Genomic DNA, 20236 nt, shown 5'->3' with positions numbered 1-20236 from the left:
ACCCCCAGTTACACTGCCCTGGAGCTCAAAAGTTATGGCCTGAATCATTGTAAATCATTTGGATTGCTCCAGCAGGCAGCCAGTCAGAAGATGATGGATTGAGTAGTCACCTTCTGCCTATGGTTGTCAATTTTAATTGGTACATTTTGTGGATGGGAAATTTCAACCGATCAAACACAGAAGCTTGCAAGAGTTATACATTACGATGCCTCAATGTGTGCCTGAGGTGTGTTGCCCGAAATATAACATTTGATGGGCCACCCAATGAATGAAATATAGTAATTGCAGCACTTCCATGGCCTGAATCTTCTAGTCAGCGTGTGGGGATGGGCCCCACTCGCTGATGTGTAAAATGTTGCACGGTGACATCGGGCGTGCATCCCGACGTCACTGGGCGTCATTCAGATCTTCAGCTCGGCGAGCATACACCGGAGTCGGCTGCGCACCCGCCGAACTGTCAAAGGCCTGTTAAGGCCGTTAATAACTTAATGAAGCTGGTTGTCTGGGCTGCCCATCCAACCTTAAGGGTGGTGGGCAGGCGAAGAGCCCAGGCAGCATTCACATTTATCATGAAACCTCCTCCACAGGTGGGATGAGGTTTCATGAAGGGTTTTTAAATTAATTAAAATTTTTTATTAAAATTCATTGGCATGTCCCAGCTCATGTGACACTGTCACATGAGGGGACATGTCTGAATATTTTTTTTCTTTATTTAAATTTTTCATAATCAAACCAATCTCCCTGAGGCAGCTCTGTGCCTCAGGGAGATTTCTGTGCTCTTTCGCATGCATATGCAAAAGAGGGCAGACCCAGACTCTCCCTCATGCCCCCGCCCACACAGGGGCTCAGCAGTTCCGGGTGCGCATCACACTGGACGGTCCTTAATTGGCCCGCTCACGTAAAATGGTGTTGCGCAGCCAAGAGCGGAAGGCTATTGTCTGTATGCCCACCCACGCCCGCTCCCACTCAGCCTGCCCAACAGAGAGAAAATTCTCCCCTATATTTACTATAGATTTCCCATTGCATTTTTACATTGAACTGAAGTATGTACATTATTGTCACTGAAGCATATCAGGAACCCATGACGTATAATATAATCAATCTCACCTTGTTTCGCACACAAATCTCTCTGTGTCTGCTTCTTTCCTACTTAATAATTATTTCTGTACTGAGCTCTATGTCTGCTGAATGTGCTTTCAGCTGTCTAGTCTCAAACTCAAGAACTCCATCATTAAACCTTCTACCTCTTCAAATCCCTCTGCTTCCTTAAGAGTCCCCTAAACCTATCTTTTTCACTCGAATTTTAGTCACCCCTCTTAATGGGATAGAAATGATTCTAGGCTCATTTTGGAGCCCAGACATGACATTGTGGAGCAAGTGAATGCCTGAAACTAGACAGCTCAAACAACGATAGAAATTGATCCTTTGCATATAAGTCCTTGTAGGGGGATTGAAGCAGATTTCAAGGGGAACCAATTAGAGAACTTGCGGAGTTTGGGGAGCAATCATGCTCCTCCTGGCTCTACTTAAGAGTCCAATTGCCTTTGATTGGTGGCTACAAGAGCTACTGAAACATCTACATGTTTGCTCCACTTTTCAGGAACTAATTTTGCAAACAGGTCCTTCAGAAGGAATTGACTTCACATTAAAATAAACAAGTGGCCTAGTGCCTATGTTAGGCATCTGCCCTGGATACGTCAGAAATCTGACTCATAAATTTAACATTGGAGCCAATGCCTGTGTAAATAAGGTTTGGCTGTCCTACTGCTAATTTGGTATGTTATGCGTATGTTTTACACTTGATAAACATCTGAAATGCATTTCTCCTCTAATGTTCCCTTCATTGACTTGTCTCAATGTTTGTCTTGTTATGCTTCTGTGAAGGGCCTTCAGACATTTCTCCTTGATAACACCACTACACAAATGCAAGTTTTTATTACTGTTGTTGAAAAGTTACCAAATGAACTCGGTATATTAACTCAATGATGTTTCACCGCATTTTTTGGACAACATTTAGAACTTTTGATTTTTATTTGTGACCAAGTGCACACATATATTAGATTACAAATACAACAGTTCATGTACAATACATATTATAGAATGCAACAGTAGAAAAGAAAACAGCCAGCGCTGTGCAAGCTGCTACATTTCTTCAATTTACAATAAGAAAACCAAGCTTTCAGTCTGCCAAAAACCCTGAATACCACTGTGCATTCATCAAATCTCATAGGAATCTCATCAGATCACAAGCAATTTTTAACTCTTTCTGTTCTGGATATTTATTAACCTATTAAAGAATGCAGTATCATCTTGTACCACGTAAAAAGTTACAAGTTTAATGTTTTATATCAGATATTGGGAATATGTTCTCTTAGTTCTGAAATCTTTTATTTACAGTTTTCCTTATATCATCTCCATTTTTCCTTGGTTCCATTGGCCTGTGTCTTCATGTGGGAGGGGGGTGGGGGGTGGGGAGGGAGGCAGTCTAGGCTATGGCGGTTTTCATGACATCACCAACCCAGTTACATGATTAGTGAAAAGAAGGCCAACTTAGTGGAAGGGTGAAATGAGGAGCGTCAATTCTCTGCCTTTGCCGGGCAAAGACAAAGGTGTTTCATCTAACGGCTGGAGGATTGGAGGGTCAGATTACTATGGCATGTAAATCTACAGTCTTTCCATCCTCTGACTGTCCTACCTGGGGCAACTCTTTAATGCTCTTTGGCATGAATGCTTCATGTTTTGGTAATATAACGTAAAGGTAAAGATATGCAAGAATAAATGGTGGCTAGGAGAAAGGTTATAGAAGTACAACACAGTAGGTGCCTTTGGGCATTATCAAGCTTATAAGCTTGGATGATGATAAGGCTAATCATTCCAAGTTAGCAAATTAAATCAATTTTGCATGTTACACTTTTACTAGGTGACATTGTTTAATGATCCATTGGATATATGAGTGAATAATTGGTACAAGACACTGGTGATGCTCACAACTCACTTCCAGGTGACAAGATATTTCATGGAAACAATCTCATTAGGCAGGAGTTACAAAGTCATATAAGTGGGGGGAAATAGTTGTTATTCAGAATTGTTTCTTAAATGTCCCTCAGTCAAAGGTCAAAGTGAAAAAGCCCCATTTTTCTATTTATTATTATCCCCATTTTTCTAAGTCTAGGTAGGAATAGGCCATTTAGTCCCTCATGCCTTTGAAATAAAACAAAATGAAGTAAAAGTAAAATAAAATAACATTGATGAGTAGCCTAAAAAGATTTAAAAGTATCATATATTCCCTCTGTTAAAGTTTAGTGCTGACATGGCATGCAACAGAACAGTGTTTTAGCTCAGCGTAAATAACATGGCACATTATTATGAAAATTTTAAAGTGGTGGGATCCCTTTCATTGTATATGTGCAGTCATGCATTAATGGTGTATGTTTCCATGGTGAGAAGCAAGTGATTGCTGATATTTTAACGATACTGATGTAGGTCTACTTCCTATTCGCTGCAGTCGGACCCAAAGACCAGCTCCTCACTCCTTCACCCTCCATCACCTTCCAGTTACTGGCTCTCACCTCCAGGGCTGCTTTTACCAGAAAGGAGTGAACAAGTAAGCAGGAAAATTTAGGAAGAAATAGGGCTGCATCACATACAACCCAATAAGAGTACACATTATTATTTCAAGTTATTTTTTATCCATCTCTTCCCCCTCTCTCAAGGTCAGTCTGCCACTTTGCTGCCAAAAGGCAACCCATCAGGCCCAACATCACTGACCCTAATAACTGAGTATGATTTGCATATTCAAAAGTCACATCTTTTAACTGTGATTGCAGGGTAGAAACGTCTATGGCTGAAAAGCTGTAATTTACATTTCAACAGATTTATTTTTGGTGAAGCGACTATTCTCACTATTCACATGAAAGTGGTTTGAAAATGCACGTTATAAGTAATATAACTTATCTCGTACTTAAAGGACATTGGATCCAAGCACTCGCTGTAAAGATGGCAAAATCTAAATTGAATTGATTGCACCAGATTGATTCAATGAACAATTTGCATTTACATAGTACCTTTATATGGACAATATTCCAAGATGCTATATGGACGGGAGGGTTAGGGTTGTGGGAGAGAAATAAAAGAGAAAGTGAATAAAGGTGTGGATGCTGCAAGATTTAGAAGTGATTAAAATTGTGATTGAGAGTATGGGTTCCCGGATAGATTTTAAGGGTGGAGAAAGAAGTGGAGGGAGGAAAATGAATTTAGCCAGCAAGGTCCAGAAAGTCAGACTGAGGGGGTGTTGAAGGATGTGCCACCAATGTAAGGAGGGGGATATACAAAAGCCCAAAGTCAGACAACTGAATGGATGGAAGGCTACAGGCAAATGATAAGGTAAGTCCAGGAGGGAGTTGACAATAAGAATAAAGATTTTAAACAACAAAATAATGTTGCTCAGTGGAAATAGGGGCAATGGGTGAGCAGGACTTTGTGTGGGACAGGGTATGAGCAGCCGAGCTCTGGAGAAATAGAAGTTTACAGATGCTGGAAGACAACAGACTAAAATGGAGAACATTGTAGAAATTGAATCCAGATTTGAAAAAGAATGTGAATAAAGGTTTTAGAGATGTGGAGGTTGAGGTAGAGTAGAAGGCAGGCAATATTACTGAAGCCTTGGTGAGGGATATGATGTGGGGAAAGAAGGTCAGTTTTGGATCATTCAGAACACATAATATCTGCAAGATCAGGTTCAGCTTGAGCAGGTGGCCACGGAGAAGGGTAGACAAATATTGCAATTGAGCAAAGTTCATATCAAGGGATGAACTTGATGACATTGACTCCTCTATGCCCCACAACCCCATGTTCAATGTTCAGATGGCAGAAATTTTGATTCATCCATGACTTGAAGTCATACAGGTGAGATAGCAACACAGGGAGGTTGTTGTAGAGTTGAGGGAAGTGTTGGAAAGGAAAATATGTCAACAAATGTATGAAAAATAAGCTTGTGTCTGTGGATGATACAATTTGGAACAGCATGTTTTTCAGAATGATCAGGGTCCCAAGGATAGATCTCACCAAGAATTATTTGACAGCCCCTTCAAACCTGTGACATCTGACATGTAGAAGAACAAGGGCATCAGGCATGTGGGACACACCAACTTCAAGTTCCCTCTAAGTACTGGCTTGGCAATATATCACCAATCCTTCACTGTTACTGCGTTAAAAACACGGAACTCCTTCCCTAACGGCAGTCTAGGTGTAGAGGTTCAAGAAAGTAACACATCTCTACCTTCTCAAGGTCAATTAGGGAAAGGAAGTAAATGCACATCATGAACAAATAAAAAAATCATTAGTGGAAATTCAGAGGAACATAATGGGGACAGGAAGAGGAGCCATTACTAGAGATGTGCTGCTGTGTTTAGTCAAGTAGGGGTGGATCCATACAAAGTGAATCCTGGAGAGGAGAAATAATGGAAGAGACTGGTGTGCTCAACTTCATCAGACATTGCAGAGGGGTCAACAGGGATATGGAGAGAAAAATAGTTTCTTTGAATGGGCTTAAAAAGATTTGACTTGAAACTAATTCTGGGAAAGGTAATTCTTTTCATTTATTCTTTCATGGGATGTGGGCATCATGGGCTGGGCCAGCATTTATTGCCCGTCTCTAATTGCCCTTGCAAAAGTGGTGGTGAGCTGCCTTCTTGAACCACAGTGTCCATGTGGTGTAAGTACATCCACAATGCTGTTAGGAAGGGAGTTCCAGGTTTTTGACCCAATGTCAGTGAAAGAACAGTGATTTAGTTCCAAGTCAAGATGCTGTGTGACTTGGGACAGGAACTTGCAGGTGGTGGTGTTGCCATGCATCTGCTGCCCTTGTCCTTCTAGGTGACAGAGGTCGCAGGTTTGGAAGGTGCTGTTAAAAGAACCTTGCTAAGTTTCTGCAGTGCATCGTGTAGATGGTACACACTGCTGCTATTGTTGGTTGGTGCTGGAGGGAGAATGTTTGTGGATGTGGTGCCAATCAAGTAGGCTGCTTTGCCCTGGATGGTGTCAAACTTTTTGAGTGTTGTGGGATTTGCACTCATCCGGGCAAGTGGAGAGTATTCCATCATAATCCTGACTTTGGATTGTAGATGGTGGACAGGCTTTGGGGAATCAGGAGGTGAGTTACTCTCCCCAGAATTCGCAGCCTCCGACCTGCCCTTGTAGCCACAGTATTGCACTACTTTGAATGATCTTGAGAGAGTATTTGAATTCTGTTCAGCTGAAAACATCAGGGGAATTTCCAAATTTAAATTTGTATAATAAAATTGTACACCAAGTTATCCAGGCATTTCTTGCAAGTGAAATAATCTACAAGTCATTCAATCTGGCCAATACAAGGAATATAAATTAATTGAATGTACTTGTAATCTGAAAGAAAAAATCTAGAATTTCTAAAAATGCACAGCAGACTGATTAATGACTGGAAAAGAGGCTAATAGATAAATGTTTTAAGGTGCGATCCTGAGTTCTGAGGAAAGGTCAAGCCCAGAATGTGAACCTCTCTTTTTCTCAGATGCTGATTGACCAGCTGGGCATTTTCCTCTTTTTCTTATTTTCTGTAGTGCCTGGATCTGACTTTTAATAGGTAAGATAACGTGTTAATAATTTTTTTAAATTTTAGTGCGTTTCAATTTTTTGAAAACGTAAAGTTGATAGTTACCTGATAATCAAACTAACTTCAGTGTTAAATGGTAACCTGTTTTTTGTCGCTCAAATTGGAAAAAGAAAGCATAAGAAATAGGTGCAGCAGGAGGACACATAGCTCCTTTAGCCTGCTCCGTCATCAAATAAAATCATGGCTGATCTAACCTTGGCCTCAACTGCACTTTACTGCCAGTTCCCCATAACCTTTGACTTATCTCTCGTTCAAGAATGTGCCTGTCTCAGCCTTGATTATATTCAATGACTCGAAACTATTCAAAAACTCACTGAGGTTCATATATGCTGAGATATCAATGCTAAACCTTAAAAGTGTTACTGTCACACACATAATACTACAAGATGCACAGAAACCTAACTTCATTTTGTCAAAAAAATCGAATAATGTAACAGGGGGTTTGAATTAAGCTCAGGGTGAAAATGGATCAATAACATGTGATATGAATATTTTTATAATCTGTGTCCTGGTTTGTCTGGCTAATTAGGAAATGTATCATACCACATGGCTCACCATGGCAACTTCAATTTATAACATGATCAGTCAGGAAACTAATTTGAATAAACACTTTAGCAGTTTTAGTTTCTCTGTGTTGCCATATTACTTCATTTATATGATATACCACTGGAAATGTGATGGGCTGCAAAAATCTGTAGCCGTTCCAACTTACATCTGCCATAAACTTGATGCTCATCCACCAGAATGGTGGAAACTAGATCAGAACTCACATAGACTGATGGGTCCTGGTTGAAGCCACATGTGCAAAATCAGAAGATTCCTGGATGTTACAGGGAGCCATAATTTCCCCAGAATCTTGTGATCGTGCAAATAATTACATGAGGTAAATAATGAGCAGGTTTCATGCCACATCATGTAGATTGTTATTTGATAGGGAATATTGTACTTTTGAATCCGGTGCTTAAGTTGTTAGGTGTATCATTATAAACACTATATAAACAGCACAAATGTGCATTAAATGTTCCAGTATTGTAAAAGTAGTGACTCCAATGACGAGCTTTTATTGCCCTCTTTCCAGTCTTCCTACAAGAGGAAAAAAAACACCTTGTTTAAAATTGGACTTCAGCAGCAAGAAAGCTCTGGTGACTTAAAAGTTCATTCACTGAGTTCATTCTGTCTTCTCAATTTTGCCATCTTTTTGAGATGACTCCAAGCTCTTCCGCAGTGATGCCTTTTCTGTGTTGCCATTGCCCTGACCATTCTCTGGTGAGCCTCCGTTTTTAGTAACTGTGTGCTTATCCAGGTAGTTGAGCATTTCACTGAGGACAGTTTGGAAGCTGCTGAGGGCAGCACAGATGGCTGGGGTACCAAATCCATGTGTGATGAGGCTACGTCAGATTTAAAAACAAGAAATATTAATGTTTGAGTCCAAGCATACTAATATGGAGCAAATTTGTTAAGACTATTAAACTATTACTAGAAATGCACAATTATAACTCACTTTTCAACAGAAAAATAGAAAGAAAAGGAAAGATTTACATTTATCATTTGTGCTTTTCACAAACACCCAATATCACAAAGCACTCTACAACCAATGAAGTATTTTTGAAATGTAGTCACTGTTGTAATGTAGGAAATATGACAGCTAATTTGTGCAAGCCCCAACAAACAGCAATGTGATAATGACCAGATAATCTATTATAGTCAGAAAGATTCTCAAACTAAGTAGAGGAGCTCCAGGATAAGAAAATCTATTCTTTGTACAAATATTACAATTGAGAAAATAACGATAAAACCTATTCATGACACCGATGGCCAAAAACCTTCCAAGGGCCCAGAGACAAAAGGAGGTAGATCTATGGTTTCACCAGTATATGTATCATTGGAGCATCAAGGCATCAGCCACCTTAACACAACGATCTATCAATATTAGTCTGCTGCATCAGATGGGAATAAGGTGGCTGGGTGGTTAAGTACCCATTAGAATTCTTACTGGTGTTATGACGGGGTGAGCAGGAGCAAGACGGGCTCCCCTTCTATTCAGGCCCCTCAGTTGGTTGAACAAAAGTTTTAAAATTTCTTGTCCCTATAAATGCCTTTTCCAATTCAAATGTATTTATTTTTTCAATAATGAGCCAACCAAGCCAGTCAAAGATAAAGCTTTTTAGTTACTGAACCTGAGGGGAAAAAAAATGTGACAGCACACGCATAGATAACAGAAGTAAGGAAGTTAGAGTCCAATAAAGAGTTAGGGATTAAGTCCTTTGCTTGTCTTTGAGGCATAGATTGTTGAACGCTGTGGTCATTTGGAGTTAATTAGTTTCCTGTAGAATTCTGGAGTTGAGCTGGTTCAGGTCTGTACTTTTTTGAGGAGATTCTTCTGGCTTGAGAAAGAGAGAGATAGAGGGAGAGAGTTTGAGAGATCTTTACTGCTCTCTTCCAGTAGTGTTTTCAGATGACTCTGTTGTTTCTTTCTCCTCCTTCCTCTTTCCTCCTGATTCTGCTTGGCAGAACCAGTTTTTAAAACTTGTGTCTATATATTCCCAGGAAGGGAAGGTATTCAATAAGCATGTCTTGCCATCATTGTTGCAGACCTAGTTATCCCATTTTTTGATCTTTCCATCTCCAAAACTTTTGACACATTTCATGATAGAAATCAACAGAAGATAGGATTATTTTGCCCTCCACAGGGGGTTTTGAATGCCTGATGAGTATCTGGCTGGTTAGCAGTTCCCATTGTCTTGACAGAACTACAGCTGATCAAAGTCCAGCACTTTGCATTTTTAATGCCTGCCTTTCAAGAGTTTGAATTGGACCTCAACAGCCCCCCAGGTGTGAAATTCCACGCAACAGTTCTGTAGTGCAATTCATATAGAAACTTTCCAGAGAAGTTGTCAACTTACAGTATCAGATATCAGGTGACTCATGGCAGCCATTTTTAAATCTGTCTTTTCTTGTATTTGTTTTGAAACAGGTCATATTTAAACAGTTCAACATGTCTGTGGCTAACTGGTGAAGTTGTAGGTAGATCTCACTCAGTCACAGTTTCCTGTCATCGTGATGCTGGTAAGCTCAGAATGCATTCCCTCCATTGCTATCTTAATTGCAGTTTTCTGAGTTGTTCAAGGTGTCTGTCAGAGGCAGATGGAGGCCTTGTGAAGTTATGGAAATTGGGTTCTTTCTGTCTCAATTACAATCTCAATGTCATTTTCACATGAAAATCCAGAAGGCCCTGCCCATAGCCCAGCCTGCCAATAAAGCCTAGCTGGATTGATCTATCCGCTGAAGCAATGTTTAAAAGCAGTATGTACATGTAACTGGATCATGGTGTCTGTGTGCTTTTGAGGTGTTTGGTTTGTCAAGCAACCTTCCAGATTCCAGAGTGCATCCTTCTGAGATTTTCTGCATTTTGGCAGGTTTATCTGCTTATCATGAGTGGTAATACATCTCCCAATCTGCAATGCATAGCTGCACTAATCAGGTTACCAAAATTCTGTTTGCCAGGAATGACCAATACATTACCTGCATCATTGACCTCAACAGTCAACAGGAGAGGGTTTGTGACTTGCAGCAGTTATTGTGCTGGGATTTAAATTAATCACATTATTGACATTTGGCACTTTGATCTGCAGTGTAATTTTATAGCAGCTTCTGAATTTGCAGTGTCATTATGTCATAGACATAGCTGGCTGAATGATTTCAATGTTCTTTAATACAGAATGAAGGGAATGGTAGGTGATGTAGCTTTAATACAGATGTATCCAGAGTACTGTGGACCGCACCGGTGTTGCCTTCAGAACATGAGAGCACCAAGCACTGCAGAATTTTTGAATATGAAAGACTACCATTCTATTAATGTCCTTTAGTCCCCAGTTGCAGAAAAAGGATCACATATGTTTGTCCAAGGAAGTCTGACAGTTGTCACATTGCACGTATTCTGTAATATTCTACTATCTCTTCAATACTCAGCCCTTCCATAAACATGGTAGAGTGGCCATGAGGTAACTGAAGCAGAGGTTCAGATGTCTCAACAGTTTGGTGGGGAGATTGGGTGGTTGGGGTGGCGGGGTGGGGGGGGGGGGCGGTGCGGCGGTGCAGGTAGGTGTTCCTCACAATTTGCTTCAGAAAGAGTCTCTTCCATCATAGTGCTGTGCTGCATCATGCACCACCTTGCCATACTAGGAGGCCCATATTTGAAGGAGGCACAACAGTGGGAATAGTTGCCATTGGTTAAGGCAGACCAAAGGGAAAGTGAGGAAGCAGCAGAAGATGGAGAACCGCCTCACCATCTTGCAGAAGGAGATGTGAGGGATATTAATTGCTCAGATATTTCAATAATTTGCTCATTCTCCTGTCTTGAAAAGTTGTCCAAAGCACATCTGTATTAAAGCTACATCACCTACCATTTCCTTCATTTTGTATTAAAGAATGTTGAAATCATTCAGCCAGCTGTTATGTCTATGACATAATGACACCGCAAATTCAGAAGCTGCTATAAAATTTCACTGCAAATCAAAGTGCCAAATGTCAATAATGTGAAGAATTTAAATCCTAGCACAATAATTGCCTTATATTAATTTCTCATTCAAGTGTCAACACATAGTGCCTTTCTTAGAAGAAGTTTTCCTATCTCCAGTACTCCTACAAGGTTCTCTCCTAGGAACCTCAGCTATGTTGGTGGATGATTGCTGTTGATCATGACGGGATGCTCATGGCTGGGTAGGGTTGCCAATTGTGATTGAATGTATTCCTGAAGGTTTCATCACATGACTTGACCCAACTCTTCAGCCATTAGATGGCCAAAATACGCATATTTGTGACGCATTACATTGCTACACCAATTGGAAAGCAAAAGGATTCATTACTCAATTGGATAATGCTTGGCTGTCAGCCAAATAGCCTCTGTCTTCCCATTTTAAATATTTTGAAATTATTCAAAGAAAACGACAAAAAACAATGTTTTTAATATCCCAATGACTTTCCTCCAGAGTTGCATACAGCAGTGTCCGGGAGATTGATCTTCAATTCCTGGAGAGTCCAGGCTCAACCAGGAGGGTTGGGAACCTTACCTTTAGGTGTTTGAACTTCTGAGCACCCAGCTTCAGGTTGTTGCATCTTGGCAGTTGCCAGTGCAATCTCGCTCAGCTGACTAGCTGGCACCATGATGGGTGTTGGTTGAAGGAGGTGACGAAGCAACAGACATGTGTGAGTGGTCTCTGCCATCCCTTAGGGCTGACACGCCCCAATTTCACTGATCTGTGAGAGAGGAGATTTTACAAGATGAATGACTCCTTGCAATACATTTCAGTGATTTGAGCTTCCCGTAAAGCTAAGATAGATGGCACCGACTCCTTTTGTGAGGGCCTGACTATAGTGTCTCTGGGGATGCCATGCAAGATGACATCACATAAGATAGGAGCAGACTCCTCCATACTTTCAGCTGAAGTGTTGAAACTCCTTGCAGGCCTTCCTATGCCTGATGTATTCACTTGAGTAACACAGGCAGTTTTCTCCTCGTGGCTGGGCCCTGGAAATCCACATCTGTGTCCTGTTTAGCAGTGCTGGAAAAGAACTTCTCTGTCTGATGAGCTGCCTCCTGGGCCGTCACTGCCACAAGCATTTGTTGCTGCTTAATTATGCTGGGTGTCTCAAAACGTGGACAGCCCTCTGGATCATTATCTAACCCACACAGAGAGCCGATGTTTGTGGTGTTTGTGTGGAATAGGGTGCATGATGGTGCAACTTGTGGTAGAGTGCCCTCTTCCAAAGTGGATTCTTCTGCAGGGTCTAGATTCTCTGAAGTTACAAGAGGAAAGAGAAAAGAGGGAAAGAATTGGGGTGACACATTAACAGATGGCAGTCTTGAGACTGCAGCATGAAGTTGTGAAGTTTGTTGAATATTAGCTGAGGTGCATGGAGGGTTACAAGTAGTATGTAGGCACTTGCTCAGGTAAGCTGATGATCATCCTCTCTGATGCTCATGACTTTGCCCGGGACACCAGTCCTCAGGTCTTCTTGCTCCACTGAGTGAGGGTGTGTTTTTCTTCCCAACAATATCATTAGTAAATCTACTGTAATGGATGCAATATATATGATGTTAGGTCACAGATCAGCCCTGATCTCATTAAATGGTGGCACTGGCTTGAGGGCTAAGCGGTCTACTCTTGTTCCTATGTTCTTTGTACCTCAAACACCATAACGCCATATGGTTAATATCAACATCAGAGTAACTGACTTGCTGATACAATGTCAGGTGACTAAGAATTTTAGTGTAAGTTCGATCAATATGATAAGTGGCAGAAATACCTAAAGTGTGTTAAATGTCTCTGAATATCGAGGTCTAGAATTGGAGTCGGTCTTGAGGATCCCAGGGGTGATCTTTCTTGACTTAATAGGTCCTGAAATTCCTTACAGATTTGCCTGCAATTTAAAAAAAGAACACAGTTTGTTAATGTATTAGATTTAATATGACTTATGCCAGTTTGTTATTTAGTAGCTTCCAAGGATCTTGGATTTGGTGAGGTATGACGTTGAATTGAAAATTTCAGGAAAGCTCACCAGACTGAATTGGCAAAAGCAAAAGAGTATATAGATCAATTGATGTATTGAGCCTCTTACATGGTCTAGGACAATGGTGCTCTTGGTGACCATCTTACCCTCTCTATTTTAACAGATAGTGCCATTACCATGGCCCCTCTGTGGTGTTGCAGTCACATAACATGTCCCAACCCTCCTTTTCCAAATTTGGTTGCCACATCAATTCTTAAATTGTTTTACATTTCTTCTTTAATCCTCCAGCATCATACATCTGCAACCACCTTCAGCCAGAAGTGCCAAGCGGATGATCCATCTCGGACAGTTCCAGAGGTTCCCAGCATCACAGAAGCCAGTGTTCAGCCAATTCAATTCACTCCATGTGATATTGAGAAACGGCTGAAGGCACTGGATACAGCAAAGGCTATGGGGCCTTGATACTATTCCAGCAATCATACTGAAGACTTGTGCTCCAGAACTAGCTGCACCCCAGGTTAAACTGTTCCAATTTAGCTACAACATTGGCATCTACCCGACAATGAGGAAAATTGCCCAGGTTTGCCCTTCCACACAAAGAAGGATAAATCTAACCCGGCCAGTTACTGCGCCATCAGTCAACTCTTGGTCATCAGCAAAGTGATGGAAGGGGTGGTCGACAATGCTATTAAAAGGCATTTGCTCAGCAATAACCTGCTCACTGATGCTCATTTTGGGTTCTACCAGGGCCACTCAGCTCCTGACTTCATTACAGCCTTAGTCCAAACATGGACAAAAGAACTGAACTAAAGAGGTGAGACTGACTGTCCTTGACATCAAAGACCCCTAGCAAAACTAGAGTCAATGGGGATCGGGGGATGCGGTGGAACTCTCTAGTGGTTGAAGTCATACATAAAACAAAGGAAGATGGCTGTGGTCATTGGAGGTCAATAATCTCAAGCACAGGACATCATTACAGGAGTTCCTCATGGTAGTGTCTTAGACCAAGCCATATTCAGCTGCTTCATCAATGGCTTTCCTTCCATCAAAAGGTCAGAAGTGTGGATGTTCGCTGATGATTGCGCAATGTTCAGCACCATTCGCGACTCCTCAGATACGGAAGCAGTCCATGTCCAAACGTAGCAAGATCTGGCTTGAGCTAAAAAGTGGCAAGTAGCATTCACACCAAACAAGTGCAAGGTAATGACCATCTCCAACAAGAGAGAATCTAACCATCGCCCCTTGACATTCAATGGCATTACCATCACTGAATCCCCAACTATCAATATCCAGGGGGTTACCATTGACCACAAACCAAACGTTCCCAGCCATATAAATATGTGACTACAAGAGGAGGTCAGAGGCTGAGAATTCTGTGGTGAGTAACTCACCTCCTGCCTCCCTAAAGCCTGTCCACCATCTACAAGACTGAAATCGAGGTAGAATTTTCTTCCCGTCGGGGGTTGTTGGGCGGGAGCAGGTGCGGGCGTGCACGCAGCCAATTGCCACCCGTGATCAGCTGGGCGCTGCCATTTTACATAGGCGAGCCAATCAAGGCCCGCCCAGCGTGATACACGCCTGGAAGTGCTGAGCGCTCCCTGTGCGGGCAGTGGGGTTGCCTGAGTAGGGGCCTGTGCTCTTTTGCGCATGCGTGTGAAAGGGCTCAAAATTCTCCCTGAGGCAGAGCTGCCTCAGAGAAATTAGATTAAATTCAAAAAAATTTAATAGATGAAAGAAAATATTTTTAAGACATGTCCTCTCATGTGAAACTGTCACATGAATTGGGACATGTCTATTAACTTTAGTAAAAATTTTTACAAGACTTTAAAAACCTTCATGAAACCTCATCCCGCCCATGGATGAAGTTTCATGATAGATGCAAAGGCCGCCTGGGCTCTTTGCCTGCCCGCCAACCTTAAGGTTGGACAGGCAGCTCAGTTAATTGTTTCAGATGATAGTTAACTGGTCTTAATAGGCCATTGGCAGTTCAGTGGGCGTGCAGCTGAGTCAGCTGCGCGCCTGCCGAATGGAAAATCTGAATGACGCATGGGGACATTGGGACGCACGCCCGATGTCACTGTGGGTTATTTTACGCCTCAGCGAGTGGGCCCTGCCCCCGCTCACCGAGTCGAAGATTCTGCCCCAGGAGTGCGATGGAATGATCTCCACTTGTATCAAATTTACGTGATTGGTCTAGTTAATTTCTGGGTAATGGTAATCCCCAGGATATTGATGGCAGGGGATACAGCAATGGTAATGCTCTTGAATGTCAAGGGGAGATGGTTAGCTTTTTTAGTTATAGGTGGTCATTGCCTGGAACTTGTCTGGTGTAAATGTTACTTGTATGTCCAGTGCCAATAGGTCTACCCTTCACCCATTGGTATTTGAGAATTTTACTTGGGTCTTACACACAGTATATTACTCCAACATGAATAGACTCCCAGCTTTTGGATGGGATGACTGCTTGCCTCTATCAAAGCCTATGCAAAGTTTGAGGCCAATGGGCCATGGGTTGCCAGTTTGTGGTTAAAAAGAAAGATTTGCATTTTTATGTAGCTTTCTCAACATCCAAATGTTCCAAAGTGCTTTACAGCCAATGAAGTACTTTTGAAGTGTAGCTACTGTTCTAACTGTAGGAAACATGACAGTTAATTTGTGCACAGCAAACTTCCACAGCAAGGATTTTATCTCAGCCAAGGCATGGGAAGACAACCAGTGCCTGTAGTATTGTACCCCAGAATAGATCAGAACTATCAGCAGAGGAGAGAAAAATTGAAAGCAAAGCAATTTGAAGTTGGAGCTTTTCCCTGAATATTCCACAAACATTTAAAAGAAATAAAAGATTGAATAAATGAATTACACAGAAGTAAACCATGTTTACTTTGCAGCATTTCCTGAATATTTGTAGCTTGATGAATTTTCTATTTTACCACAATGGAAAAATCTCAAAGAAACATTCAAATTTGCTATTGGTGATCATCTCAGGGAACAATTACTTCTTGAAGGAAAAGAAGAGCAGCAGGCTTTAAATACCACTCTTTGTTTCACATGGTTCCAGCTTCTACATGATTTATATGATTTCCAGTCCTAGGTTACTCATCCTGAGGTCACCCTTTCAGTGTTTTCAAGCAAGTACCAAATACAGGTCACTCCAATTACATGGATTCCTGCAGCATCATGTAAGCTGTCAATCACACTAGTCTGACAGCAATTGATATATCTCTTAAGAAAAAAAGTCAATACACAAACACTTAGTCTTAGCACGGTATTGCATACATAGACCCATGCTGTGTCTTGAAACTGTGGATCAATTTTTTAGACTCAAGCCTACAAAAGTCTATACCCAAGAAACTGTTTTTACATTTATTTTATTGGGAAATTATATATGCTGCAGTCAAAGCAATCCTCCAAGGAGCCAAAGTGTACAAAAACTATAAATGTATTTTTAAAGCTCATATTCTGATTTCATCTTTAACAAATACTTATCCATATCCAGAAACTGATGATTCTCAAAAAAACATTTCTCTAAGTCAATAAAACTGATGTTAAAAGTGCTAAACTCATTTAGCCCAAGAAAACACACAGATTTGCACTAAGTGCAGTAGCAGGCAGTTAAAACAACATTTTACTTCGCTGGCCACAATGGCGGCTTTTCATGCTGTATCGTCCCAAACCCGCTGCATTAATTATGCATTCTTGGGAAACAGGCTCTCATTCACCTGCCATGTTATCACATTGCACCATATTTAAAGTGGAGATGTGCGCACACCTCTCAGTGCTTCCAGCCCACGGCTGCTGCAAAGAAGACGTGGCCCTGAAAAGCAAAAAGACTGCAGCCCCCAGGTTCAATGACACGTCCCTTGAGTGCCTTTTGGACACAGTGGAGGCTCACCGTGATGTCATCTACCCCCACTCTGGCCACAGGATGGGCAGCAACCTCACGAATCCAGCTTGGGAGGTGATGGCAGCAGTGGGCAGTGCCAATGCCACTCAGTGCCACTACAAGATGAATGGTCTCATCCATTCTGCTAATGTAATTCTCCTCTCATCATTCTCAACTCACACTCACAAACCCCTCACACATCCACAGAGATCTCATACCTCAAGGGACAACACCACTAACTCTCACACACACCCTCACATCTCCATCAGGCTCATACTATCTTGAGCTTGTATCCTCATCATGTCCTTGGCTCCAATCACCACACAAACATTCCACGCAGTGCGATGTGTCCTGCTCACACTCTCTCTATCTGTTTTCATACAGAAGTCAGCTCACATCAGCAGGGAGAGGTCCCCTCACTCACTTTGCACACTGACTGATGAGGACATGGACCGTGCCTGCGGGGACAGTGAGGTCAGCGGTGATTACCCTCCTGAGGACCCTGCACCACATCATCCCTCTCACAACACAACTGTGTGTGCTCTCTCTCCTGCTTTTGACTTTGCTGCCATGCACTAATCATCACTACTTTGGTTCACAGGGAGATCTGCCAAGCAACCGGCACCCTCAGGCAGCCAGTCCCTCAGCTCCATCCAGGTCCTCACCTCCAGCCAAGAGGACACCTCCTCCATTGAAGAGCTGGAAATACACAGCCTGGAAGACCCATCACAGCACTTACCCACACCCCCCACCAGTGCTGAGATTTGCACATCGGTGGGACCTAGATCTAGAGCAGGCTCGGAGTCACAATCTGGTGGTCACTGCACGGACACATATCCTCAGCAGCAGGAGGCAGGTTCATGCAAGCTCCCTGGCACTTGGAGACTGCTGGGGCCAGGCATCTGTGAGGTCCAAGTCAGATGATCAGCCTCTATATTTGGCCTTCAAACTCATCCTGGAGAGTCACTGGAAGGCGGGGAACATCACGCAGAGCTGTTGGAAGCCCTTAGCCGAGCGGCACGTGAGTTGGAGGAGTGCATCCGCCTGCTCTCTGATGAAGTGGTGCCCACGTGTGCGTGTATGGAGGTCTCCATGAGGATGGCAGATGCCATGAAAACCCTGGTCCAGCAGAGTGTGGGGATGCATTCAGACCTGCACTCCATCACAGGAGCCATGGGTGAGTTCCTGCAGTGGCAACACAAGGGGGAAAATGGGGCAACTCGACATCCCTCCTGATGCTCCTTCCCCTTAAGGAGTCAGGCCGGGGTCCCCAGGCACTCAAAGGGAGGAGGATCGGCAGCTGGACACCCCTGAGTCATCCACTCAGGGAATCTCAGAGGCAGTTCTCTCCCTCTGAGTCCCTTTGCCTGTGACTCCCTCAACCTTGTCCTCTGTCACCGCAGAGGGAGCAGGTGGCCCATGAGTGATTCTGGAGGGAAAAGTGTGTGTGTGTGTCAGGACCTATTGGGGTCTCATGCAAGTATTCTCACACTCACGTGGATCCTTCACGTATCATAGTCACCTCAATGTCCTGAGCATTTTCAATGCTGCCTGCTGGGATTCGTGTTCTGTTGTCCATCTGAGCTGCCCTGCATCTCTGCCCACCACTGATCACGCTCCCATGCAGCATCTGACCTCACCCAGCACGACTCTCGTTTCACTTTCGATTTGATCAGGATGGCTTGGATTTGGTTTTTCATGTGCTCTCCCATCTTTTCCCCTCCCCTCGTCACCCATTTCCTTTCCCCTATCACAGTTGACCCACCCCCCTCCACTCCCATCCAGGCATCACCTTCCACCTCCCCTCTGTGACCTACCAGCCACAACCCTTTTCCTTCGGGGATGTCCAGGTGAACGTGCATATTCCCTTCCTTCCTGTAAATCCAACACTCATCCAGATTAACCTCCCTGACCTCCTTTCCATACCCATAGTCCCTGTCTGCCTCCAAGAACCCAGCAACCACCCTCACCGTCCCCTCTACCGTCAAACCCTTGCCCTTCCACCCTACTAACTCATTCTTCCCTCAGTCATTCTTATCATTCCCTCTTACCACACACACCCTCAGTTCACTCCCCAGGAGGTAGACATGGACCCATCAGACCCCTCCTTGCAATTTCACCTAGATATTCCTCCCCAAGAGCACCTCACCCCCTCCAGACCACTTCCCCCAGAACACCATTCCGCCCTGCAGCCCTTTCCACCCCGCAACCCCTTCCCCACCTCTGGATACTTTCCCCCACCCCAGAACTTCTTTCCCCCTCTGGACCCCTTCTCCCCTCCAGACCCCTTCCCCCTCCACCCTAGAATCCTTCCCCCACCACGGAACACCTTCACCCCCCATCCCCCACTTAGTCCTTCCACCACACCCACCCCCAACTCTCCGACTTCCCACTTGCTTAGTCCCTCCCCTTCCTGACACCCTCAGAAAGCCTCACTTCTTCCACCCTTAGTCCTTCCTCCCTTGACTCCTTCCTCCAGCCTTACCTCTTCCTCCAGCCTCACTTCTTCCTCCAGCTTTACTCCTTCCCCCTCCCCAACCCCTTCCTCCACCCTTACTTCTTCCTCCTCTTATTCCCTCCCCTATCTGCACTCCTTTCTCTCCCTGGACTCCTTCTCCTCTCCCCTCTCCGAACTCCTTCTCTTACACCTACCTCCCCTCTTACACCTACCTCCCCGGTTGCTATCTTCCCCCCTATTACCCCATCCTCTCCAGTGCTCTACACGCCGCCCCCCCCCACCTTCACCCCACTCCTAACACCTCTTCCTCTCCCAGTCGATCCTAGAACTCCGTCTCCCACCCCCTCAACCATCATCCATTGTGAACATCAACGGTGACTTTCCAACTTCCGTGAGATGCTTTGCAGCAGAGCCAGGTCCATGAGAATCCATCCAGTGTGCCATGAATGTTCCCCAAGGGTCCTTTTGCTGTTGGGCTCCTGCATCGTCTGCTCTTCGAATGTCCGCAATGTGAGCAAGACCCTGGCGGTAAATCCTGACTTCTGCACATCACAGTTGTCAAGACATGTTCTTTATCAGCGTGTTTTCCAGCTGAATTGGGCAAACGATCCAGCGGGCAGGGGGATGAGTCCTGCAGGCTGACCTTATTATGATAAGCTGAGGTATTACAATGAGGTTCCCGACAACCGATGGTGGGGAACGTGGCCCACCATCAACGGGCTGAGCGGACGATCGC

At 43.5% G+C, this 20236-nt stretch overlaps 1 protein-coding gene across 1 annotated transcript in view; it reads right to left on the bottom strand.

Annotated features, from left to right (window-relative positions):
• Nucleotides 1–7817: 7817 nt before the first annotated feature.
• Nucleotides 7818–20236, bottom strand: part of tfap2d (transcription factor AP-2 delta (activating enhancer binding protein 2 delta)) — an 87891-nt gene continuing 75472 nt past the window's right edge. Inside the window, exons 7-8 of the mRNA XM_041188552.1 lie at nucleotides 12956–13069; nucleotides 7818–8037 (exon numbers count right to left, since the gene is read on the bottom strand). Coding sequence (XP_041044486.1) covers nucleotides 7818–8037; nucleotides 12956–13069 — 334 coding nt within the window. The remainder of the gene's footprint in view (nucleotides 8038–12955; nucleotides 13070–20236) is intronic.

Source organism: Carcharodon carcharias, chromosome 5 (genome assembly GCF_017639515.1).
Source record: "Carcharodon carcharias isolate sCarCar2 chromosome 5, sCarCar2.pri, whole genome shotgun sequence".
NCBI lineage: Eukaryota > Metazoa > Chordata > Chondrichthyes > Lamniformes > Lamnidae > Carcharodon > Carcharodon carcharias.
Note: the sequence above shows the minus strand (reverse complement) of the source record. Positions and strands in the feature narration are given on the sequence as shown.